Source organism: Aquarana catesbeiana, linkage group LG02, assembly GCF_042186555.1.
Source record: "Aquarana catesbeiana isolate 2022-GZ linkage group LG02, ASM4218655v1, whole genome shotgun sequence".
Taxonomy (NCBI): Eukaryota; Metazoa; Chordata; class Amphibia; order Anura; family Ranidae; genus Aquarana; species Aquarana catesbeiana.
Genome location: NC_133325.1, coordinates 312106124 through 312133764, shown reverse-complemented (window position 1 = coordinate 312133764; position 27641 = coordinate 312106124). Strand labels below are relative to the sequence as shown.

At 44.5% G+C, this 27641-nt stretch overlaps 1 protein-coding gene across 2 annotated transcripts in view; it reads left to right on the top strand.

The window, feature by feature from the left end:
- Positions 1 to 559: 559 nt before the first annotated feature.
- The window catches only part of LOC141127861 (lysozyme g-like), a 74133-nt gene continuing 47051 nt past the window's right edge, over positions 560 to 27641 (top strand). Inside the window, exons 1-4 of one of the 2 annotated variants that reach the window (XM_073614706.1) lie at positions 560 to 685; positions 764 to 792; positions 17309 to 17405; positions 19406 to 19602. In XM_073614706.1, coding sequence (XP_073470807.1) covers positions 17333 to 17405; positions 19406 to 19602 — 270 coding nt within the window. In that variant the 5' untranslated portion in view covers positions 560 to 685; positions 764 to 792; positions 17309 to 17332. The remainder of the gene's footprint in view (positions 686 to 763; positions 793 to 17308; positions 17406 to 19405; positions 19603 to 27641) is intronic. The other variant, XM_073614707.1, reaches the window with a different exon arrangement.

Here is a 27641-nt window from a genome sequence, read left to right as displayed (position 1 = left end):
AAGAATTGGAGGATTTCTGCAGCTGGAATGACAAGTGTGTGCTCAGAGCTGTAGTTGTTCAGCCCATACAATGCAATGACAGATTGATAGTGGCTGCAGCCATCCATGACTGTCCACACAGCCAGCTATTATATAATTGAAGATTGGTTAAAGTTGATATATAGTATTCCACAATTGAAAGTATCTACAGTATCTATCTATATCTATTTGTATCTATGTTGTAGGAGGCACCCTACTTAAGACCAACTGATACTCCAAAGATAAATACCATCTTTGCCTTTGCTTTCCACCATTCAGTTATTTGCAGAACAGAATTGGTGTTCTTTCAGTTTGATGTAGATAGCACAGATACCCATTATGGTATTATAAAGAAACCAGTAAAAGAATTAGGTTGAGAAGTTATTCAAATAGAAAAAAAAATGCTATGGCTGGATTAGTGGAGGAGGAAGAACAATTTTGTATCAATGGTGGACGAATGGCTGCTCTGTACCTAAGAGAATGTGGGTGCAGAAAGTATTTATGCAAATCATTTTGAAAGGGGATTTTACAAAATATCTCAACAATTTCCTGAAATCAGATACATTCATTGTAAACAGCTAAGCCAGAAACCACACCTCTACTTAAAACGGCTAAAAAACTCACTTCAAGCTTCCTTCCACATTCTGCACAGCAAGACGACTGAGAGGTATAATAACCAGTGATTCTAAACAGATATTTTAGATCAGGTCTAGGAATGCTGCATTCATGTTTTTGTTTCTCTTAGGCATTTTAAGAACACAAACACTCTGACTGGTAAGTACACTAAAAAGAAATAAATTATACAATAAATGTATGTTTTATTCTTCATCTGTAATCGAATATGGTGAAGTTTACAAACCTTAAAATTAAAAAAATGCTTGATTACCATTGATATACGTGTACCTATGCTTTGATAATGGCAAAAGGAAACAGGTATAGTAATGTACTGTTGCAGTCTTGGCTTCTGGGGTAATAAACATGAATTTTAGTCAGGGCGCAAATAATTCATCACACATACCATAATTATGTGATTGTGTGCATGCTGGAATCCCTTGCAGCCTTCTCTCCTCTCACAGTGAAGGGACCATATTCCCTATCTATAGAACTTCTTCAGCAGAAGTGCTTAGCAGAACATGCTGCACTCACTTAGCCTGCTTAGATGCATCTTGGGCTTATGTACAACCCATTCCACCCTAATCCATTTATTTTAAAAAGGAGAGTCTGGGGCTGCCCCTACCATGCCCTTGGCAAGAAAGGAAAATGGACTATCTCAGTACCCAGGAAGTGACAATTGTTTTTATAAAAAATATAACATTTTACTTATACAAATTCATTAAAAAACAGTGATATGCTGGTGATATGGTGTCCCCAGTGGGTATTGACGGCACAGGATGTAATTAATCTTGATGTATGGTCCTCTACATGTTTTTCTTTCTCACCTCCTAGTCCCCTTTTGGATCCCCTCTTTTCTTTTCCTCCCTAGGGGGAGAAGAAAGAGAGTAGTCAAAAGGAGGGAGAGGGGGAAGAAGGTGGCTGGGGGGAGGAAAGGGGGTGAGGTAACAAGAAGGGGATGATAAAAGATGAGCAGAGAGGGTCAAAGGAAAACAGGAAAAGATCAGAAGGAATAGAGAGAGAGAAGGTAGGAAACGAAAAGAGGGAATCCAAAAGGGCACTAGGAGGTGAGAAAGAAAAACACGTAGAGGACCATACATCAAGATTAATTACATGGGACAGCAGGCAGGAAATAAAGCAACAAACCTTAACTTAAATAAATAACAAACAGACAAGTGTTGGATTAAAATGGCCATGGTTGTTTTATTATTGGTTTCAAAAAATATAATTAATCAAACCAAAGCAGATATATAAACGTTAAGCAAACCTAGCCACTATGACTCAGGCTGCATATACTAAAATCCAGACTTCAAAACTTTAATCATCATTTGAATCAATAAATATACTAATAAATAACGTTATATTTCAACATACTAGTCCCCCTTTGTATAAATAACAAAGGTGACACCAGCACATAATTACAGCCGCGACAAAAATGAATACATTAAAAAAAATATGGGGGGGGGAGGGGAACACCACAGCTCCTGTCTTCTGAGGCGAATGAACCTGACGCGACGGAACCCTCTTTTTAAGGCCCTATTAAGGCCGGTTCTGTCCAGTTTTATCTTGAATTTCCCGGGCTTACACGCGAGACCCAGGAGAGGTCACCTGTACTCCTCTCCCAAGCCACGTGAGCGCTACTAGATTCCCCCTGAGAGCCATAGGCTCCCCAGGGGGAACTTGAAACTGCCCATTCCTGCCGCTCTGCCATGAGGAAAAGTGGAATTGAAACTGCCTTCCCCTTTTCCTATCATCCTGTGCTCTCAATACCCACTGGGTACACCATATTACCAGCAAGAGCCAATCAGAACAAATGCACTGTTGTAACTACTGTTTTATTCATATACATGGATATGTATCTTGTTTTTAATGAATTTGTATAAATAAAATGTTATATTTTTTATAAAATCAATTGTCACTTCCTGGGTACCGAGAGTCTATTTTCCTTTCTTGCATGATAGTGGCAGCCCCAAGCTCTCCTTTTTAAACATTACTAGTTTGAAGATGATGATTCCCCCACTTTTGTAATACTATAGCTCTTTTGAGGCACACACCTTATCTCTAATCCATTTATTCACTAGGTACACAGAAACACACAAATATATATATATTTTTACTAAAGCTACTAACAAGGTGCAGTAACCTCTAGCAAAGTTGCAGTAACCTCTAGCAATGAGTCAGAAATCACGTATTTGTTCTGCACACCTAAACATTATTGCTTTCTGCATGATGTTAATTAGGGATGAGCTTGATGTTCGGGTCGAACAGCGAACATTATGGGGCGTTTGCGGAAAATTTGAGTGTGGCTGAACGCCCCATAATGCACTGCGAGTTTCTCAGTGCATTTTTGTATGATGATTGGCCAAAGCATGCACCTGACCTGCATGCTTTAGCCAATCACAGTGCGCTCTGCTGAGAGAGCCACAATTGGCCAAAGGCAGGGTGCCTTTGGCCAATTATGCTTAGGGGTACTAAGTCCACGCCCCACACTATATAAGGCTGCTCACAGAGCAGCCGTGTGTAGTGTTGTTGGCGTGAACAGAGAGATAGCTTGAGTTTAACAGGCAGGTTATTCAGTTAGTGGCAGTGTATTTGATATATATATATTATATATATATATTCTCTCCAGTGTAGCCTATATCTACAGTGCATTCTGTGATGAACTGTTTCTAATACACTTCAGGCGGTGTACACAGTATCCAATACAGTGTGTACAGTTTCTACTACACTTATGGTGGTGTACATGGTATACAATACAGTGCAGCCATTGTACAGTTGCTAATACAGTGCAGGAGGTGTACACAGTATCTAATACAGTGTGTACAGTTTCTACTACACTTCTGGTGGTGCACACAGTATACAATACAGTGCAGCCGTTGTACACTTTCTAATACACTTTAGGCGGTGTACACACTAATGTAGACACGGTGTACACATCTAATACAGTGTAGTGTGGTGTTGCAAAACAAAAATACATTGTGTCCGGAAGGCCACCAAGGAGAGACAGATGCACACAGGCCACTAAAAGAGGGCAAACAGCCTCTGTGTCTTTGCAGGTGGCCATGGGGCACGCTTGTCCTTTTTTGCTGCTGCTGGCTGTGCTATTGAGCCACAACATGCAGAAGAGTTTGTGGAGTGGATAACAAAGTCGTCCTCATCCTCCTCATCCTCTGTTACCCAGGCTTAGAGTAATTTGCCTTCCAACGCAGCTGCCAAAGCAGCCTATTCCACTGGCTCCTTGTCCACAGTCACTCCTTCCGTTGCCGTGCCATCATGCACAGAGTCCCCAGAATTATTCAACTACAGTGTCAGTTATATGCTGCTGGAGGATGCGCAGCGATTTGATGTTGGTTCACAGGTTGAGGAAGGGAGTAACGTGAGCCTAGAGAGAGAGGGTGCCACAGAAGGACAAGAAACTGGTAGTCATGATCCCCCAGCTGCAGCATACTGCTAAGTTTGCTGCAGTGATGGGGAGGGAGCGGATGATGAGGTCACTGACTGTACTTGGGTGCCTGAGAGAAGAGAGGAGGAAAGTGAGGAGGAGGCACAACTCCAACGAGGCAGGATGTCCTCTAGGGGCCAGCTTAAGGGCAGCCACCCTATTGCATCACACCGCAGAGCTCTGCAGGTGCAGGACGCTGCTGACTCCCCGCTGACTTTTAGAAGTTCCTTGGTGTGGGCCTTTTTCGACATGTGTGCAGCAGATCGCACGGTTGCTGTTTGCAACCTATGTCTGAAGCGGATCAAGCGTGGCCAGAACAGCAGCCGATTGAGCACCACATATTTGACCAGACATATGACGACCTGCCATGCAGTCCATTGGCATCATGCACTTGAAAGACCCACATCAAAGAAAAAGGCGGACTTCTTCTTGCTCCTCATCTGGGATCTCCAACCCTACTATACCTCCAGTCCTCTCAAAAACCTGCACTGAGAGGAATGAAGGTATAGCACTAGGTGTTCCAAGTACTTGAAGCCAATCTGCAAGTAGTACACCACCAATTGATTTTAGAAGGCAAGTTTCCCTACCCCAGTTGCTGAACCATAAAAAGAAATTCGGTCCCAGCCATCCACATGCTCAGCGTCTAAATGCTAGCTTGACCAAATTGCTAGCACTGCAACTGCTGCCTTTTCAGCTGGCAGACTCTACCCCCTTTTGTGAATTTGTAGAATGTGCTGTACCTCAGAGGCAGGTTCCAAAATGCCATTTCTTTTCACGAAAGCCATTCTGGCTCTCTACCGGCATGTGGAAGGCAATGTTTTGGCCTCGTTGGACAGGGCGGTCAACAGTAAGGTTCATATTACCACTGACTCATGGTCCAGCAGGCATGGCCAGGGACATTACCTTTCCTTCATGGTGCACTGGGTAATTCTGCTGGCAGCTGGGAAGGATACAGGACAGGGTTCAGTATTGTTGGAGCTTGTTCCGCCACCACACCTCCAAAATGCTAGTGGTGATTCTGCCACAGCTCTCTCCTCCATCCCCTCCTCTTCTTCTTCCTCTATGGCTTCTTCTGCAGATTTGAACCAGCAGTGCTATGTAAGCATTCAAGGGGCTACGCAAGCAGTCAGGCTAAAAGATGCCATGCGGTGCTTGAGATGGTGTGCCTAGGGGACAGGAGTCACACTGGGGCAGAGATTCTGTCAGGTCTGCAGGGGCAGGCTCAGAGGTGGTTGACTCCACACCAGATTCAGCCAGGAATGGTTGTATGCGACAATGGCACCAACCTTCTCTCCGCCCTCCGACAGGGACACTTGACCCATGTTCCATGTTTGGCACAGGTCCTGAATTTGGTGGTGCAGCGGTTCTTGAGCAGGTACCCAGGCTTACAAGATCTCCTGAGGCAGGCCAGAAAAGTCTGTGGTCATTTCCGCCGGTCATACAATGCCAGTGCTCGGCTGGCTGACATTCAAAGGGAATGCAACCTGCCCACCAACCGCCTCATTTGCGACATGCCCACCAGGTGGAACTCAACATCGGCAATGCTGCAGCGGCTGCACACACAGCAGAGGGCCATCAATGAGTACCTGTGCGAGTATGGCACCAGGACAGGGTCAGGGGAGCTTGGCTTCTTTTCACCACACCAATGGCTACTGATCAAGGATGCATGCACTGTCCTGCCACCATTTGAGGAGGCCACAAGGATGGTGAGCAGTAGGGACGAGCCAAACACCCCCCGGTTCGTTTCGCACCAGAACCTGCGAACGGACTGAAAGTTTGCGCAAACTTTAGAACCCAATTAAAGTCTATGGGACTCGACCGTTTGAAATCAAAAGTGCTAATTTTAAAGGCTAATATGCCAGTTATTGTCCTAAAAAGGGTTTGGGGACCTGGGTCCTGCCCCAGGGGACATGTATCAATGCAAAAGAAGTTTTAAAAATGGACGTTTTTTCGGGAGCAGTGATTTTAATGATGCTTAAAGTGAAAAAATAAAAGTGAAATGTTCCTTTAAATATCGCACCTGGGGGGTGTCTATAGTATGCCTGTAAAGTGGTGCGTGTTTCCCATGCTTAGAACAGTCCGTGCACAAAATTACATTTTTAAAGGAATAAAAGTCATTTAAAACTGCTTGCGGCTTTAATGTAATGTTGGGTCCCGGCAATATGGATGAAAATCAGTGAGACAAACGGAATGGGTACACCCCCCCCCCCCCGTCCATTACCAGGCCCTTTGGGTCTTATAAGGTTATTAAGGGGAACCCCGCACCCACATTTAAAAAAATGGAAAGGCGTGAGGCCCCCAGGCCCTATATACTCTGAACAGAAGTATACAGGCGGTGCAAACAAGACAGGGACTGTAGGTTTGTTGTTAAGTAGAATCTGTTTGTAATTTTCAACTGGTACATTTTTAAAGTGTAGCTCCAGCCACAAAATCTATTTTTTAAGCTTTTTGGAAAACATAGGGAATAGTTATCACCCCTGTAACATTTGTTTTGCTGTCTGTGCACCTCTTCAGAAGATTTCACCTCACTTTCTGTCCCAATGACAAATGTTTTTTGAAAATTTGGGGTTTTTAGTGAAACAAGGATTGGTGATAAAGCATCAGTGGATCAGTGGAGAGGAGACACGTTTTTCCCATATTAACTCTTACAGGAGAGAATTTCCCTTCCTAGGGGTAGATTTCATCTCACTTCCTGTTGTCTCCTTCCGTTTGCAAGTAAGAGTCGTTTGTAAGTTGGATGTTTGAAAGTAGGGGCCTGCCCTATATACTCTGCAGAAATTGGGGCCTTAGGTGTTGGTGTTGCCACAACACTATAAGCCCTCACAGTTACTCTTGGTGGGCGCAGGAACGGGCCGTGCTGTGAATTATTAGATCAAAAATTGTAATTACATGCCATTGTTGAACAGTGGTAGAAAAATTGGGCCTTTGGTGGTTGTAGTGCTGGTGCCACAAGACTGTAAGTCCTCACAGTTACTTTCAATGGATGCTGGAACGGGCCCTGCTGTGAAATATTATATCAAGAATTGTAATTACATGAACCTGTTGAACAGGGGCAGAAAAATTGGGCCTTTGGTGGTGGTGGTGTTGCCACAACACTGTAAGCCTTCACAGTTACTCTTGGTGGGTGCAGGAATGGGCCCTGCTGTGAAATATTAGATCAAGAATTGTAATTACATGTCCCTGTTGAACAGGGGCAGAAAAATTGGGCCTTAGGCACTGGTGACACAACACTGCAACCCCTCACAGATGCTATAGTTGTAGCGCAGGAATAAGCCCTGCTGCAAAGTATTGCATCAAAAATTGTAATTATATGCCCCTGTTAAACAGGGGCTGAACATTTGGGCCTTGGGCACTGGTGCTGGTGCCACAACACTGCAACCCCTCACAGATATTCTAGTTGGAGCGCAGGAATGAGCCCTGCTGCAAAGTATTGCATCAAAAATTGTAATTACACGCCCCTGTTAAAGAGGGGCAGAAAAATTGGGCCTTGGCCACTAGTGGTGGTGCCCAGAACCAAAAATGTTCTTACAAGCTATCAGCATGAAAATTGAGGAGGAAGAGGATTGTCACTCGGCGTAACAGGATAGTCACCCAGCATCAGCATAGGCAGTCTTGAAGGGATCTCACAATAAAAAAAAAAAATCAATCGGTTACATCAGCATCAGGTGCTTGGTAGCTGGTGATCCAAGACTGATTCATTTTTATGAAGGTCAGCCGATCGACCGATTCAATGGACAGGCGCATCCTGTGATCGGTTACAAAGCCTCCAGCAGCACTGAATGTGCGTTCTGAAAGAACGCTGGATGCAGGACAAGCCAGTAGCTCAATTGCATACTGTGAAAGCTCTCGCCAGTGATCCATCCTTAAGACCCAGTAACCCAGAGGATTTTCGGGGGGAAAGGTGTCCAAGTCTGATCTTGCCCCTAGGTAATCCTGCACCATGTGAATCAAACGCTGGCGATGGTTGCTGGAACCGATCAGACCTTGGGGCTGCAGGCTAAAAAAAGTCTGAAAGCATCGGTCAGACGGCCACCTTCTCCTCCGCTCCTTCTGTGACTGACCGAAACCTCAGCTACACGTTGTCTAGGAGGACCAGGAAATCGTAACCTCCCAGGCTCTGGAAACGCGTTGCACAAACCTTTCTGCAAGGCCTCCCGAAAATGTTTCATCCTCTGCTCCCTCTGCGCCGGCAAGATAAGGTCCGCAACCTTACCCTTGTAACGTGGATCAAGGAGGGTTGCCAGCCAGTAATCATCCCCCCCTTGATACCACGAGTACGAGGATCCTTCCGCAGGCTTTGCAGGATCAGGGAGGCCATGCAGCATAGGTTTGCTGAGGCATTCGGGGGGTCATGTCATTCAAGGATGACATGATCCTCAGCCACCACCTCCCAGTCACGTACAAGTCCATGGGTTTCTTCGGACTGTAAGTGATCCCTTGAAAACTGCTGCTGATGCTGAGTTCCAGGCTCCACCTCCATGCTGACACAATCCTCCTCCTCCTCGACTTCCTTTGTGATCGGCGGGCACACAGGAACACTGTCTGGATAAAAGGGGCCTTGAGAGGTAAGGAAGTCCACCTCTTCCTATCTCTGTTCTGCCTCAAGTGCCCTTTCCATTATTCCACGCAGCGTGTGTTCCAACAGGTGGACAAGAGGGACAGTGTCACTGATGCATGCACTGTCATTGCTCACCATCCTCTAATGGTGACAGGACAGTGCATGCATCCCTGATCATAGCCCACTGGCGTGGGGAAAAAAAACAAGGTCCCCTGACCCTGTCCTGGTGCCATAGTCACATAGGTACTTATTGATGGCCCACTGCTGCATGTGCAGGCGCTGCAGCATGGCCAACATTGAGTTCCACCTGGTGGGCATGTCACAGATTAGGCGGTTCTTACGCAGGTTAAATTCCTTTTGGAGGTCAGCCAGCCGGGCACTGGCATTATATGACCTGCGGAAATGCACACAGACTTTCCTGGCCTGCCTCAGGACATCCTGTAAGCCCGGGTACCTGCCCAAGAACCGCTGCACCACCAAGTTAAGGACGTGAGCCAAACAGGGCACATGGGTCAGTTGTCCCTGTCGGAGGGCGGAGAGGAGGTTGGTGTCATTGTCGCACACCACCATAACTGGCTTAAGCTAGCGTAGCGTCAACCACCTGTGAACCTGCCCCTGCAGAGCTGACAGAATCTCTGCCCCAGTGTGGCTCCTGTCCACCAAGGACATAAGCTCAAGCACCACATGGCATCTTTTTGCCTGCGTGCTTGCATAGCCCCTTGAACGCCTATGGAGCACCGCTGGTTCCAAGGACAAATCAGCACAGGAAGAGGCCATAGAGGAAGAAGAAGAGGAGGGGGTAGAGGAGAGAGGTGTGGCAGAATCACCACTAGTAGAATTTTGGAAGCCTGGTGGCGGAACAACCTTTAACACTACTGCACCCTGTCCTGCATCCTTCCCAGCTGCCAGAAGAGTCACCCAGTGCGCAGTGAAAGATAGGTAACGTCCCTGTCCATGCCTGCTGGACCATGAGTCAGCGGTAATATGCACCCTACCGCTGACCGCCCTGTCCAGCGAGGCCAAGACATTGCCTTCCACATGCTGGTAGAGAGCCGGAATCGCCTTCCATGAGAAAAAGTGGCGTTTGGGAACCTGCCACTGAGGAACCGCACATTCCACAACCTCACGGAAGGGGGCAGAGTCTACCAACTGAAAAGGCAGCATTTGAAGTGCTTGCAATTTAGCCAAGCTAGCATTCAACCGCTGGGCATGTGGATGGCTGGGAGCGAACTTCTTTCGGCGGTGCAGCAGCTGGAGCAGGGAAATTTGCCTGGTACAATCTGACATTGGTGTACCGATAGCAGATTGCCCGCAAGTACTTGGCTGTGACACACCTAATTCTACACCTTCATTCCTCTCAGGGCAGGTTTCAGAGAGGACTAAAGGTATAGCGGGGTTGGAGATCCCAGCTGATGAGGAGCAAGGAGAGGTCTGCTTTGTTCTTTGGTGTCTTTTAGGTACGCTTGCCAACGAACTGCATGGCAGGTCGACAAATGTCTGGTCAAGCATTTGGTGCCTAAGCCGGTGATGTTTTGGCCACGTGAGATACGCTTGAGACATATGTTGCAAATAGCAGCGTGGGATCTGATGCACTCGTCTCAAAAAAGGCCCACACCAAAGAACTTTTGGAATAATGCGCAGAGACAGCAGTGCCCTGCACATGCGGAGCTCTGCGGTGTGATCCAGTCGGTGTGCTGCCCTTAAGCTGGCCCCTGGAGGGCATCCTGCCTCATTGGTGATGTGCCTCCTCCTCCTCCTCTCTCCTATCAGGCACCCACGTGGAGTCAGTGACCTCATCATCCCCTCCCTCCTCATCACTGGAGCAAATCTGGCAGTATGCTGCAGCTGGGGGAACATGACTGCCAGATTGCTGTCCTTCTTGGGCACCCCCTCTCTCTGGGCTTACGTTACTCCCTTCCTCTAGCTGGGTACCATCATCGGAGCCTTCAAAATGCTGGGCATCCTCCTGGAGCATGTACCCAACGCTGTGGTCAAACAGTTCGGGGGACTCCTCAGGAGGACATGGTGGGGCTAGGGAAGGAGTGACTGATGCCATCGAGCCGAGGGAAGCGGCCGCGTTGGCAGCTGCTTTGCCAGACAAAGTACCCTGAGCCTGGGTGAGAGAGGATGAAGAGGATGAGGACGGCTTGTTCATCCACTCTACCAAGTCTTCGGCATGTTGCTGCTCAACACGGCCAGCTGCCGAAAAAAAGGACAAGCGTGTCCCACGGCCACGTGCTGATGAGGATGCACCGTCTCCATGACCAGCACTGTTGCCTCTAGACACAGAGCCTGCTTGCCCTCTTTTATTGGCTTGTGACTGTCTGCCTCTTCTTGTTGGCCTTCCAGACATACTAATGGCCTGCAGTGAGATGTAGCTGCACAAAGCTAGGATGTATATATATGTATACTGATACTGCAGCTAGCAGAATCAACTGCCTGCCTGTAGTATTATTAGTATGAGAACACCAGCAATTGTCTTCAGGTAGCTTTAGGTGCACACTGTGCAGAGGACACACTACACTCATGCCCCGTACACACGGTCGGATTTTCCGATGGAAAATGTCCGATCGGAGCGTGTTGTCGGAAATTCCGACCGTGTGTGGGCTCCATCGGACATTTTCCATCGGATTTTCCGACACACAAAGTTGGAGAGCAGGAGATAAAATTTTCCGACAACAAAATCCGTTGTCGGAAATTCCGATCGTGTGTACACAAATCCGACGGACAAAGTGCCACGCATGCTCAGAATAAATAAAGAGATGAAAGCTATTGGCCACTGCCCCGTTTATAGTCCCGACGTACGTGTTTTACGTCACCGCGTTTAGAACGATCGGATTTTCCGACAACTTTGTGTGACCGTGTGTATGCAAGACAAGTTTGAGCCAACATCCGTCGGAAAAAATCCTAGGATTTTGTTGTCGGAATGTCCGAACAAAGTCCGACCGTGTGTACGGGGCATAACTGTAAATTCTGCAGCTGCCTGCCTGTGGTACTAATAGGATCACACCACCAATTTTCTTCAGGTAGCTTTAGATGCACACTGTGCAGAGGATGCACTACACTCACTGTAAATACTGCAGCTGCCTGCCTGTGGTATTAATAGGATCACAACAACAACAATTGTCTTCAGGTAGCTTTAGGTGCACACCATGCAGAGGACGCACTACACTAACTGTAAATACTGTAGCTGCCTGCCTGTGGTACTAATAGAATCAGAAGAACACCAGCAATTTTCTTCAGGTAGCTGTAAATACTGTAAACACACCTGCCTGCCTGTCAGTAGGAAGAGAACAGGAACGGATCTAGCTAAACTGAATACAGTGTATAAATATATATATATATATATATATATAGCACTAACTCACGGTGGAGCTGCTGGTTTAAGCGGGTCTGTTACCTTCACTTTGCTTCCCTATGTTTCATCGGGTCTAGGGGTTCCATTGAGTTTACTGCTGGACAACACACGCACCAACACTGGAGTACGTTTTCAATGCTTTATTGAACAGTCAAACTTTAGGAAGTAGCAGGAAAGAGACGGAAAAGGAAACTCTCAGGAGAAACTCAAATATCTGCTTACAAGATCTTAGCGACAAATGTCCCGGTAGAATTCAGATAATTATGTGGAATGCGTTCCCCTCATGGGACACACTCTTTGCTTGTCTGGATAGGCCTCTCTCACTGGTCTAGCAGCCAGTATGCAGCACAAATCTAAAGTCTCTGCCACAGACTTAATTGGGGGGGTAAATCTGCACGATCCTCTGCCACAGGATATATCAAATCTTCTGCAGTGAACAGTCAGTCACAGTGCCTGAACCTTTAAGCTGAACCGGCGACACTATGCTGTATAACTACTTCTTTCGGATACGTCCTGCAACCGAGTCACCAGGCCCCTCTATAGACCAGCACGCTGCGTGATCTCTCCAAGACGGGTCCTCCCCTGGGATCTCCTCGGCTGTCCAACTTCGTCACACAGGACCGACAGCTCAGGACCATTCCTCGGCCACGGTGGTAGGCCCCAGACAAGCCTCTGGACCCACCCCTGCGCCGTAGCATTGTGGGCCTCCCTATCCGAGGACCACGAGGTAGCTCCTTACCGCATACCTGTCGGCCAGGAGGGCCAGCAGGTGGCTGTAAAACGAACCCTAGAACATAGCGTCTGTCCCATAAATACCCCTTCCCAGAATGCAACTTGGAGGACCACCTCCACCGAGCTTGTCTCCGAGACAGAGGAGCATCTATACACTTCGACACATTTCCCTTCCCTAATGGTAACAGCGACACCCACCGGTCAGCATGGAAGCACACACAACGTCAGCCAAGGTGGAACAGAGGCGAACTTTTAACCTTCCTAACACACAATTTACAAAATTTACCTAAACTGCGGTAGATTGTAAATCTACCAGCGCTACATACATATATATATGTGTATATATATAATTTGTATATATAACACCTAGGATGCATATATATACACAATACACTGTAAGTGCAGCTAACTGACTCGCCTGCCTACTCTATCTAACTTAAATCAAATGACACTGTCTCTCTGTCTATCTCTCCGCCACCGCAACACACTAAGGCAGGCGGCCTTATATAGTGTGGGGCGTGTACTAAACCCCCTGAGCCATAATTGGCCAAAGCCACCCTGGCTTTGGCCAATTACGGCTCTGTACAGACTGTACAGACAGCGCTGTGATTGGCCAAGCATGCGGTCATAGTGCATGCTTGGCCAATCATCAGCCAGCAATGCACTGCGATGCCGCAGTGAATTATGGGCCGTGACGCGCCACTCGAATTTGGCGCGAACGACTCATAACGTTCACGAACGGTCGAACATGCGATGTTCGAGTCGAACATGGTTCCAACTCGAACTCGAAGCTCATCCCTAGTGAGCAGCAACAATGCATGCATCAGTGACACTTTCCCTCTGCAATTACATGCCCCTTTAACATGGGCATGTAATTACAATTTTTTATATAATATTTCAATGCAGGGCCCGTTCCTGTGCCCAACAAGACTAACTGTGAGGGCTTACAGTGTTCTGGCGCCACCAAAAACCAAAGGCCCAATTTTTCTACCCCTGTTTAACAGGGCCATGTAATTACAATTTTTGATCTAATATTTCACAGCAGGGCCCGTTCCTGCGCCCAACAAGAGTAACTGTGAGGGCTTACAGTGTTGTGGCACCAGCACCACCCAAGGCCCAAGTTTTCTGCTTCTGTTTAACAGGGGCATGTAATTACAATTTTTAATATATTATTTCACAGCAGGGCCCATTCCTGCGCCCAACAAGAGTAACTGTGAGGGCTTATAGTGTTCTGGTACCACCAACACCTAAGTCACAATTTTCTGCAGAGTATATAGGGCAGGCTGCATAGTATATATACTGCTGTTCAGAGTGTATATATTTTTTAAATTTTGGTGCGGGGTGCCGCTTAATATCCATACCAGACCTGAAGGGCTTTTGGGGGGGACATCCACACCATTTTTTTTTGTTTTTTTGGTATTTTTATCTATATTGCCGGGATACATAATAGCCGTGAGCAGTTTTAAATTACATTTTTTCCTTTAGAAATGTCATTTTGCTGTGGCACTGTTATAAACATGGGAAAGATGCGCTACTTTACAGTCATACTAAGGACACCCCCAGGCATGATATTTAAAGGAATATTTCATTTTTATTGTTTCACTTTAACCATTATTAAAATCACTGCTCCCGAAAAATTGGCTGTTTTTAAAACATTTTTTTTGCATTGATACATGTCCCCTGGGGCAGGACCCAGGTCCCCAAACACTTTTTATGGCAATAACATGCATATAATCCTTTAAAATGAGCACTTTAGATTTTTCACGTTCACCTCCCATAGACTTTGACGATGTTTGCACAAATTTTTTGCCTGTTTGCATGTTCTGCTGCGAACCGAACCAGGGGGGGGGGTTTGGCTCATCCCTAATGTTAATCATCTTAGTACATAAGCTTCGAGATGTTTCCTACCTTTTAAGGTCTGCTAAGGATCAGAGTATATAGGGTATCATGACTGAAAAGTCAAAACCTAGGAAAAGTGCACATTAGCAGAGTTAGCGGCAACCATCACCACCCCTCTGAAAAGCAATATGCGCTGCATGGCTTTTCAGAGAGCAGTTGACAGATGGCTGGGAGGCAATATGTCGCAATTGCTGACGACACTGCACATCAAACTCAACATAGCGGTCATTAGTGTTTATTACACTATTTCAAAATGCACAAAATCTAACTGGATACTAACAATTATAGGTAATAAAACCAGGGTTAGTTGATCCAAGGAGTATCTGATTGTCTCATGGGGGATCAGATAGGATTGTTTCTCCAACAGGAGCAAATTGGATCATGCTTTATTGTATTTTTTGCCTTTCTCTGGAACAACTGTTGGTATAGATTTGTGTATATGGAGGTTTTCTAATTTTTTTTCTATTGGTTGAGCTAGTGTTTGTGACTTGTGTCTTTTTTCAACCTGACTAACTATATAACTAAGGCGGGCCATAGATAGAAGGAAAGAAAATAGCTTGAATGCACCCCTACACGCTATTGTATTCTGTCAGCAGAGAGGTGTAGGGAGCATTCCTAGCCAGCAGAATACAATGATTACTGCTAGAGCCACTGGTAGTAGAGATATAGCCACTGGCAGTAATCATATGTAGAAAAATCTGACAAGCTGATTGTACCCAAGCCAATGGACCAACTTTGGTATAATCAGCCTGCCCATATATGGATCCAAACTCGGCTGGTCCCTGCTGAACCAAAACTTCCAGTAAGAAGAGGTGACTTCGACCTGATACTACTTCAAAAAGAAAAGGAGTGGATTTTTCGGCTGGGGACGCTCGCGCCAAATGGATTAAACACTGAGCTGAATTTACAGGTATTCCTGACTCCATAAGTTGATCTCCACTGAATTGATCGATTGTCAAAATATCATAATAAGCCTCAGTCTGTATAAATGTATCTATCTGTATTTAGCTTTACATTCATATCTTAATATAACTACTATTGAATTTAATAGATGTGATTAAAAGCATAAAATGTCAACTTGTGAATGGCGATTTTACCTTTTACATCAATGATTATACTATGAACTGCAATAGTCATATACTGCCACAAGATGGCAGCTGTGTAAAAACACTTTCTCCTTACAGCAGTCTGAATTCCCCTATGGGGTTAACATGACCATGTCTAGGCAGGAAGTGATGTAACAGGAAGTAATTCACTGAGTGTCACTCTGCCTATAAAAGGATTCTGTTCATGCAAACACTTCACCCTGAAGAAACCCACGTCACAAGTGGGTGAAACATGTCGGTGTGTGTGCGCCTACGCATGCCCTCTGCTGATAGCCAACTTGGGCTTTTCATCACTCCTTAGCCCTCATCCTATCTCCGCAAACTGGAAATCCACAAACAACTGAAAACTGGAAGTAAATGGCCAGGCGGCCCCATGCTGGTTTTGAGTGGATAACATCCTGTGCGTGTCACCAGGACTAGGAATACAGAGATTTGCATCCTGCACACCTGTGGACCCCTGCAAAGGACTCTGGATTCACCACTTTGTCGCTGCTATTTGAGCACCAATCTAATATCATCTAAACAGTGAGTCTCTTTTCAACTGGTATATCCAGCAAGCAATCACAGCCTGAACATTTAAAGAATAGAAAGGGAAGAAGGAAAGGGAAAGAGAATTTAAATTTTTTTTTTTTTTTTTTTCTCTCTTTGGAGGCTCTGTATTTTGACTCATCTGACTATATTTTCCGATCCAATCCATATGCGGTGCTATCTTTAATGTTTCATGGAAACATGGTGCTGAATGACTAACAAGCTTGTTGTGGATCTATTGTTTCTCCTGGACTCAAGTCGCATGCCTGCATCACAGCGTGCTGCATTTTTTTTTTTTTTTTTTTATATATATATATATTATCTCTATGATTGATAGTGCTACATCCAGAAATCAAACCTGTCCTGTTCACTAACTATCAGGAATACTTTCTAGCCAGAATTGCATTTATTTGTCTGAGATAACTAATGCTTTCTTTAACATTGTAAAGACTCAATGCAGCAACTCTATAGGCATATAGGGAGTCTGGAGGTCCATGGTTAAGCACAATACGGGTACCGACTTGTGCTACCAAGGTTTCCCGGAACTCACCTCGCCTAAACATATGTAAGCATTATATATTAAGTCACACTTAATGACTTGAGATGATTGACACGTGTGGATGACTTGGATATGGCTGAGCTCATGGGCATGCGTTTTTAAGTGACAACGTTGTCAGTTTTTACCTTATGCAATCTCCTATTGTTTATGCTTTCCTTTCAATGATTAAAATGTTTTTCTACTAATTGTTCTAATAAAGTTATCAGGTTAAACCGCAGTTTGTTCCTTTTCCTTCACTGAAGGTAAGGACACCTTGGGTCCTATCCCCAATCTCCTTTTATTTTGACTACTTCTCCTGTTCTGACAAGGAACACCACCTTATTAGGTGAGCCGGTAACCTGTTACCTGATTTGACTAACGATACTGGTCATCAGGACCCCGCCCATTGCGTTTTTTTTTTTTTTTTTTTTTTTTTTTTTTTTTTTTACTATGATCTGTATCCCTGCTGAACCAGCCAAATTTGGAAATCTGACTCTGTATATGCTTTCTTTTCTAGTCACTATACACATCTGGAAACGATATGGACATCAATGACATTCCCACGACTGGTGCTTCTTGTGCAACAGCCAAGCAAGACAAATTGAAAGTTTGTGGTAAGTTATTACTAATTTGCGTCTTCTGGTCTATTTCAGGTCCAAATTCAGCCAAAAATTTGGACCTGAAACGGTGAACAGGGATGCACCAGACCCCTGCTGTGAGCTGCTCAACACGGCAGTGCGAACTCAGCCTCAGGGTCTTCCAGCTTAATGAGAGGGTAGGGGGGATATACTTGCAGCAACCAAAGCGTTTACCAACTGCAATCCACAGGTGGCCTGGAGCATCACCAAAGAAAAAATAAAAAGAACACTTCAGTGGGGGAGAGGCGTTAACCCACTTTGTGCTGACGTGAGGTAGGGCCAGGAAAAAACGTTTTGCATGAGGTGCACTTTACCTGTAAAGGCATATGAAATGTTATTCCATTATATTTTGTCAGTATTGCTATGATGTAAATTATAGCAAACACTATACTTGAAATGAAATATCCTGTTACTTAAAGTGATTGTAAAGCCACTTGTCATGTCCCTACAGTCCACTGTTAGGTAACAATATATGTCCCACTGTATGTCCTTTATAAAAAAAAAAAAGCCATTTCTACCTATTTCAGAGCACCTCCTGGCGCTCACGTGACGTGCCTCTCTCCCCTCCCAGTCTGACAGCTACAGTGGGAGGGGCCAAGAACTCCTGCTGACGTCAGCCTGGAGGAGGGCAGGAGAGGATGAGAGAGGCAGCCAGTCATGTGAGTGCCGGGAGACGCTCTGAAATAAGGTAGAAATTGGTTTGTAGGGGCATGATACTGTTATGATAGAAGCAGGAAGGGAGGATCGGGGAGCAGATTGGAGCTGACAGGCAGAGGACATAGGAGAGCTGCGGATGACAGAGGCACGTAAACTGACCGCGGTGTCAGGGCTCAGCAGCCATCAGGGCCATCTTAAGAGCATTATAGGCCCCCGGGCAATACAGTGCACTGGGGCCCTGTCTACACAATCACGCACGAGAATAAAAATGCAAATTATCAATAAGGCTATATTTATTGGTACTTCCAACTAAATCAGTGTTTAAACATTAACACAACGTTTGGACAATATAACGTTTGATGGGCACAGTGGCAGCGTTTGAGGGGCACAGTGGCAGCGTTTTAGGGGCACAGACAGTGGCTGTGTTTGATGCACAACTTGAACTTACTTAAGTAGACAGTGTTAGACTTACTTGAGACCGCCGGCCTGGTGCAGTACAGTGTGTCACTCACAGCAGCAAGGCAGCACCAGCTATCAATCAGGGCCGTCTTTCCACTCTGCTCCCTCTCCACGCTGTCTGAAGAACATGGCACAGGTGGGTGGAGCTTGCTGACTAGCCGCTGGGTGCGGCCGCGGCGCGCTATGAATGCTGGAGCGGCCTCTGACTGACATCACTGGTTGCTAGCTAGACGCCGGGCGGCCGGCAATTCTAGCAAGTGAGCAACCAGTGCAGTCAGTCAACTTAAGCAGCATATTGCAGCGCTGAGGATCGGGCCTGGATGGGGCCCTCCAGGCAAGTGGGGCCCCCGGGCACCTGCCCAGCTTGCCCAGTGGAAAAAACTGCCCTGGCAGCCATGATAAACTATGGTCAGTTTACAGGGGGGAGGGCAGAACCAGGCAGGATCAGCCAGGTATTTTAGGTGAAAGAGCCAAATTACACAGCACAAGCACTGTGCTGTATAACATGTTTTAAAGGAACAGGATCCATTTATTTTATTTTATATTTTTTTTTCAGGGTTACAAACAGTTTAACATACACAGTCACTGCCATTGCTACAAAAGTACTTAAAAGGGCTGGTGCTGATTCATTCTTCTATATTTTACCAACTTTTGCTTTATTAGGTTTTCGTTATATTTTTAATACCAATAAAAAAAGGAAGAGGTCTAACCGCAATTATGGGTTATCTTGGTACCTAAAAGGACAAGGACAAGTCTATAATTGAGGTTAGACCATATTGGCTAAGGCACTAACATTTTACTCTGTAATAACAATACAAAGATCACTACTGACATAATTTCATCTTTTCATTGTTATAAAGGAGTAGAGGCTTCAAAAAGGCTGGCCCAAAATGACTTAGGACGCATAAATAAATACAAGAGTAACATTCTCTCAGTGGCTAAACAAAAAAATACTGATCCATCTATAATTGCTGGTATTATGTCCCGGGAATCACGTGGAGGAAGTGTTCTGAAAGATGGTTGGGGTGACCATAACAATGGCTTTGGCCTGATGCAGGTACTAGGAACTTGTTTACTTTTGGAGCAAATGAAGTGGTGCTGACATCTTTATTCATTATGCTCACTGTATGCTATTTTTATATGTAAAATTAAATTTTGTATGTGTACATGGGTTTATTCAATAAGCAACCATAAGATGTAATAATAATGCACAAGGATTTCTGTATTCTGGCAGGGAAGGAGACCTCTCTCTCAGTGTCAATTAAAGGTTAAAGTGCTTTTACACTGGGGGGGGGGTTAGCGGTAAAGCGCCGCTTATTTTAGCATCGCTTTACCACTGTTATAGTTGCGCTTTTCGGCCACTAGTGGGGCACTTTTAACCCCCACTAGCAGCCGAATAAAGGGTGCAACGCGCCGCTGCGATTTGCAGGCGATTTGGCACTGGTGCCCATTGATTTCAATGGCAGGGGCGGTGGAGGAGCGGTGTATACCCTGCTCCCCCACTGCCTGAAAGATGCTGCTTCGGCACTCGGGCTCTCATGCTGGGGCTGCAGGGGAGGCATTTTCAGGCGCTATTTTTAGCTCTTTAGCGCTAGAAAAAACCTTAGTATGAAAGAGGTCTTAGAGAAAAGTTTGTTGATCCTCCCGGCAGCCCCTGTGTTACAACAGGACACAGTATTGATGCAGGGGTTGATAGACTGAACCTATGAATGTAGCAATTCTCCAGGTGACACTTACTCTTTACTAGAGTAGAGATTTGTGGCACAGGAGGTGCCAGGAGGGGTAAGTATTACATTTCTTCTTTGATGGGAGTCCTCTATTTACTCTATATACACAATTGTATGGTGGTCAGTGCACAAAGTCAGCAGCAAACCAAAAACTACCATGCATTACAAGTGATACTTTAACCGCTTCAGCCCCGGAAGATTTTACCCCCTTCCTGACCAGAGCGTTTTTTGCGATTTGGCACTGCGTCGCTTTAACTGACAATTGCGCGGTCGTGCGATGTGGCTCCCAAACAAAATTGACGTCCTTTTTTTGCCACAAATAGAGCTTTCTTTTGGTGGTATTTGACTACCTCTGCGATTTTTATATTTTGCGCTATAAACAAAATAAGAGCGGCAATTTTGAAAAAAACGCATTATTTTTTTACATTTTGCTATAATAAATATCTCCCAAAAATATATAAAAAAAACATTTTTTTTTCCTCAGTTTAGGCCGATCTTATTCTTCTACATATTTTTGGTAAAAAAAAAAATCGCAATAAGCATTTGATTGGTTTGCGCAAAAGTTATAGCGTTTACTAAATAGGGGATAGTTTTATGGTATTTTTATTAATATTTTTTTTTTACTAGTAATGGCGGTGATCAGCGCTTTTTATTGTGACTGCGACGTTATGGCGGACATGTCGGACATTTTTGACACATTTTTGGGACCATTGTCATTTATACAGCGATCAGTGCGATTAAAAAAGCACTGATTACTGTGTAAATGACACTGGCAGTGAAGGGGTTAACCACTAGGGGGCAGGGAGGGGTTAAGTGTGTCCTAGGAGAGTGATTACTAACTGTAGGGGGATGGGCTAGCAGTGTCATTACTCTGATCACAGCTCCCGATGTGACTGGCGACATGTTTCCCGGAGTTATTTCCGGGTTCGCTGGCACTGGTGCTGTGACTGGCTGGAGCCACTATGACGTCACTTCTGTATGTGCACTTGGGAGCCACCGGTCACAGCACAGCTCCTGAAGAAATGGCACGAGCGAGCCGTTTCTTCAGTGCGCATGTGCCAATGGTGTCGGCACATGCGGATACAAGTTTAGGAGATATTCACGATACCTACAGGTAAGCCTTATTATAGGCTTACCTGCAGGGTGAAGTGGTGTAGCATGGTTTACAACCACTTTAACAAGCAGCTATTTCTTCACGCAAAATTCAGATCGGTCGATCGTTTTTCGACCGATCCAAATTCTAATCATTCTGAAAAGTTGGAATTCGTTAAATTTATAAATGAAACCTTTTTTTATTGAATTTCATAACTAATTCCAGAACGCAAAACAAAAATAGCAACATAATGAATCTATCTGATACCAAACAAATTTTTCCATTCTGCACATGTCAAGTAGCCAATGGGCAGGCCCAAACAATGTCACGTGAAAGAGGGGAAGAAGTCCTGAACCCTATAAACCCTGTCCAATGCCATCCTAAACTTAGCCTACACAGGGTTTGACTCAGCTCCAAAGGAGAAAAATGTGGTGGTGTAGTGTAGCGAAGTATAAGTGGGTCATGAGTTTTCTTTCAAGATACTCTGTCATTCTGGCATGAATGGGTGAGGTGACAAAGTCTCTCTAAATGTACTTATCTCAAAAAGTGTGCCCCTCTATCCATGTCCATAATTGGTTAATACATAATTTGTTTCAGTAATATGTACTTGTTTGAGGTATGCAGGAATTAGTGATTGTAAACCTCTGATATAAAAAATGAACAAAGCACATTCTTCTATATTGTGTACTTGCCTCACTCCAAAGCACCTAGTGTGGCTCCTCTCTGATCTCTCCTCCCTCTGCTATCTGCATGAGTCACTTGACTCAACACCACAGAATCCCTGGTGATGCCCAAACCCACCCCCGGCACACAGCAGATGACTGACAGCCTCAACGGTCCATGTTTTCTTATAATGGTGTGTAGAGGGGGGCGTGTCCATTCCTTTTACTCAGGTATCAGATTACACTCAGCTCTCCTCTTAGTGCTATGCAGTGTGTGACATCAGATCCCTGTCCCCTGCCTGGAGCTGGAAAAAAAGCCTTTCACCTGTGTGTTTTAGGATGATGTAGAGAAGAGGGGGCTGCAGATAAACAGGTAAATCTCATGTAGGAGGATTTGTTTCATCACTGTGTATCACCTGAGACTAATTACGTCAATGGATATATGTAAGGGTTTACATCCACTTTAAAGGGACATGCATACTCTTGCTTTTTCTTTTCTTACTTATATATATCCAAAAGCTTTACGTTGTATTATGTCTAATGGTTCAGTCAAAGATATGCAGCCTTTTGATCCACAAATTGTGTATATGTGTTTGCTATGCTATATGTTTGGTGAAGGTCATGAAATCCCCATATTTATCCCTGACATTTCAGTATTTAACCCCTTTACAACCACCTGACCCATATGTGTGGCAGGAAAAGGGCGGGCTTTAATGCCCACACGCCGCACATATGTAGGGTTGCCACCTCATCCCTTTAAACCCCAACACATATGAATTTCACAGGTTCTGGGGCAAATTTAATGCAGGTAAGGCACCAAGTGAGTTTAAACATTTAAGCCTCGGAAGAATTGGCCCCTTAATGACCAGAGCACTTTTTACAATTTGGCACTGCGCTGCTTTAACTGATAATTGCGCAGTCATGCAATGCTGTACCCAAATGAAACTTGCGTCCTTTTTATAGAGCTTTCTTTTGATGGTATTTGATCACCTCTGCAATTTTTATTTTTTGCGATATAAATGGAAAAAGGCTGAAAATTTGGGAAAAAAATGATATTTTCTACTTTTTTTTTTTATAAAAAATTCCAATAAACTCAATTTTAGTCATACATTTAGGCCAAAATGTATTCAGCCACATGTCTTTGGTAAAAAAAATGTCAATAAGCGTATATTTATTGGTTTGCACAAAAGTTATAGCGTATACAAACTAGGGTACATTTTCTGGAATTTACGCAGCTTTTAGTTTATGACTGCCTATGTCATTTCTTGAGGTGCTAAAATGGCAGGGCAGTACAAAACCCCCTCAAATGACCCCATTTTGGAAAGTAGACACCCCAGGGAAATTGCTGAGAGGCATGTTGAGCCCATTGAATATTTTATTTTTTTGTCACAAGTGATTGACAAAAAATAAATAAAAATTACACAAAGTAAATTTTTCACTAAATGATATATTGCGCACACATGCCATGGTTATATGTGGAATTACACCCCAAAATACATTCTGCTGCTTCTCCTGGGTACAGGGATACCATATGTGTGAGACTTTTTGGGAGCCTAGCCGAGTACAGGACCCCGAAAACCAATCACCGCTTTCAGGCTTTCTAAGGGCGTACATTTTTGATTTCACTCCTCACTACCTTTCAGTTTCGGAGGCCATAAAATGCCAAGATAGCACAACCCCCCCCCCCCCCCCCCCCCCAAATTGACCCCATTGTGGAAAGTAGACACCCCAAGCTATTTGCAGAGAGGCATGTTGAGTCCATGTTATATTTTGCCACAAGTTTCAGGAAAATTACAAACATTTTCTTTTTTTTTTTTGCCCAAAGTTGTCACTAAATGATATATTGCTCACACATGCCATGGATAGATGTGGAATTACACCCCAAAATACATTCTGCTGCTTCTCCTGAGTACGGGGAAACCACATGTGTCAGACTTTTTGGAAGCCCCACCATGTATAGGACCCCGAAAACCAATCACTGCCTTCAGGCTTTCTAAGGGCGTAAAATGGTGATTTCACTTCCTCACTACCTATCACAGTTTCAGAGGCCCTGAAATGTCAAGATAGCACAACACCCCCCCCCCCCCCCAAATGACCTCATTTTGGAAAGAAGACACTTCAAGCTATATGCTGAGAGGTATGTTGAGTCCATCAAAGATTTTATATTTTGCCACGTTTCGGGAAAATTAACAATTTTCTTTTTTCTTTTTTTTTTTTTTTTACACAAAGTTGTAACTAAATGATATATTGTTCAAACATGGCATGGGTATATGTGAAATTGCACCCAAAATACATTCTGCTGCTTTGGCTGAGTACAGGGATACCACATGTGTGGGACTTTTTGGCAGTCAAACCGCATACAGGACCCCGAAAACCAATCACCGCCTCCTGGTTTTCTATGGGCGTACATTTTTTATTTCACTCCTCACTGCCTATCACAGTTTCGGAGGCCATGAAATGCCAAGATAGCACAAACCCCCCCCAAATGACCCCATTTTGGAAAGTAGGCACCCCAAGCTATTTGCTGAGAGGTGTATTGAATATTTTGCAGATCTCGCCTTTTGTCACAAAGTTTTGAAATTTGAAAAAAGAAAAAAAAAATACATTTTCCCTTTCTTTCTTTGAGACCTGCAAAATACTCGTCATGCCTCTTAGCAAATACCTTGGGATGTCTACTTTTCAAAATGAGGTCATTTGGGGGGTTTTGTGCTATCTTGACATTTCAGGGCCTCTGTAACTGTGATAGGTAGTGAGGAGTAAAATCACCATTTTACGCCCTTAAAAAATCCGAAGGCGGTGATTGGTTTTCAGGGTCCTGTACACGGCTAGGCTCCCAAAAAGTCTCACACATGTGGTATCCCCGTACTCAGGAGAAGCAACAGAATGTATTTTGGGGTGTAATTCCACATATACCCATGCCATGTTTGAACAGAAATATCATTTAGTGACAACTTTGTGTAAAAAAAAAAAAAAAAAAAAAAAAAAAAAAAAAAAAAATATTGTAATTTTCCTGAAACTTGGGGCAAAATATAAAATATTCCATGGACTCAACATGCCTTTTAGCAAATTGCTTGAAGTGTCTACTTTCCAAAATTGGGTCATGGGGGGGGGGGGGGGGGGGGGGGTTGTGCTATCTTGACATTTCAGGGCCTCCGAAACTGTGATAGCTAGTGAGGAAGTGAAATCACCATTTTACGCCCTTAGAAAGCCTGAAGGCTGTGATTGGTTTTCAGGTCCTTTACGCGGATAGACTCCAAAAAGTCTGACACATGTGGTATCCCCGTACTCAGGAGAAGCAGCAGAATGTATTTTGGGGTGTAATTCTACATATACCCATGGCATGTTTGAACAACATATCATTTAGTGACAACTTTGTGTAAAAAAAAAAAAAAAGTCATTTTACCGAAACTTGTGGAAAAATATAAAATATTCCATGGACTCAACATGCCTATCAGCAAATAGCTTGGTGTGTCTACTTTCCAAAAAGGGGTCCTGGCATTTTATGCACAACATTAGAAGCTTATGCCACACATCACCCACTCTTCTGAGACTTTTTGTATACATGAAAAAATATATTCTTGCTAGAAAATTACTTTGAACCCACAAACAATATATATATATTTTTAAAGCAAAGTCCCTACAGATTAAAATGATGGGTGTTGCAATTTTTCTTTTTACACACTATTTGCACGCACACTTTTTGAAAAAAAACCCTTTTTTAAATTTGAATGCACTAAAACACACTATATTGCCCAAATGTTTGATGACATAAAAAAGATTATCTTATGTCGAGTACATGGATAGCAAACACGACATGCTTTAAAATTGCGCACAAACGTGCGGCGGCGACAAACTACATGCATTTTTAAAAGCCTTTAAAAGCCTTTGCAGGTCACCATTTTAGATTTACTTCTAAAATTACTGCCCTCGATCTGATGTTCGCGGTGACACCTCACATGCATGGTTCAATTGCTAAAGGCAGGTGCTAGCAGGTATCTGGGATGATCCCACTAACACTGCATTTTTGGGAGCCCTAAACTATTGGGGATGCTAATATAGTTCTGATCAAATCAAAGATATTGATCTGTTCAGACACTATACTAGTAAGGGAGGTGTATGGTGCGTGCGTGGGTGTTAGCACTTCCGGCACTAATCTAATGCTGCCTGGGATTGATGCTGACCCTAACTGACACTAAAACCTATACTGGGGGGTGGGTGCGATCAGGAGGTTAAACCTTTATTTTGTAATATATGGTGGGTACCCTGACGCTAAAAAAACCTGGCAGTGACAGTAACTAGCTAACTGGCTAACTAGCATCACCTGTGACACTAAATATAACGACCAGAAAAGAGATCTGTACACTATATTAGTGACACTGGTGACAGGGGGTGACAGGGTTAACTGGGGGGTGATCAAGGGGTAAACCTTTATTAGAGGGGTTTGAGGGGGGTACCCTAAAGTTACCTGGGCCTACTACTAACTGCCCTAACGCTGATTAGTGTCACAAATGACACTGGTACAGTGATCAAAGAAAAATATGAAAACTGCACTTGGTGACACAGTGACAGGGAGTGAAGGGGTTAACTGGGGGCGGGCGATCGGGGGGTGAAATGTGTGCCTATGTGTACTGTGTCAGTGTAGTGTTGGTGCATTTCACGTTTGGATGTCCTCTCTCCTCTCTCTGGTATGGAAAAGGATTCCACGAGGGGAGATGACATCACTTCCCCTGCCTGTGTTTACATTACACAGGCAGAGGACAGTCTCCCATTCACCTGAACCGATCACCATGTCCAGGCCAAAAATTATTGGCCTGGGCATGGAGACTGATCGGTTCTGAAACTAATCCAATCGCCGTGGGTGGGCCGGGAGCATGTGCGTGCCTGACGTACAGCTACAATGGCTTGCTCAGGGGAGCCAACCTGCCACAGTATAACTGTGGCAGCTGGTCTTAAACTAGTTAATTACCACCTTAATCAGCCACAGAACCTGTGTAATTAATATGTGTTTGGGTTTAAAGAGATGAGGTGGCAACCCTACACATATGCGTCGCTGGGTACTGTTATTTATATGCTGAGAGTTCTCACTCCGGGCTACAGACCAGTAGTTGGCGGGACAGACCTCTGGTCATGTGACCACTGTGACAGTGGTCACATGATCACTAATCCTTCCCGCCCCCTGGGCGTTCCAAAGAGTTTAAAGGACTGCTGGGGTGGGCGGGTAGGTGTAAAACCATGGGGGAAAATACACAACAAACATCCAATCACCTTGCAGGTATTTATTACACTTTAGAAAAAAGGTTCCTGCTTTACCCATCTTGTAAGGACTATAAACTGTGACATATCTTATCTTCTTCTGTTGTCTTCATGTTGCCATTACTTGGGTGCTAGATTGCAGCAAAGTGGTTTCTTATTTTCTAGTGGACCAATACATCACTCATGTTACCCACCGCCGGCAGTCATATGACGTCCTTGACTTTGCGGGGGTATATCTGAATGATGCTTGCAGCTACAGGCATCATTCAGATATCGGCTTTTTCAGCCGGCGATTTCCTACACCATAAGAATGATCATAGTGACTGTTCTGCCGCTTGATCGTTCTTACGGGCGGCGAGAG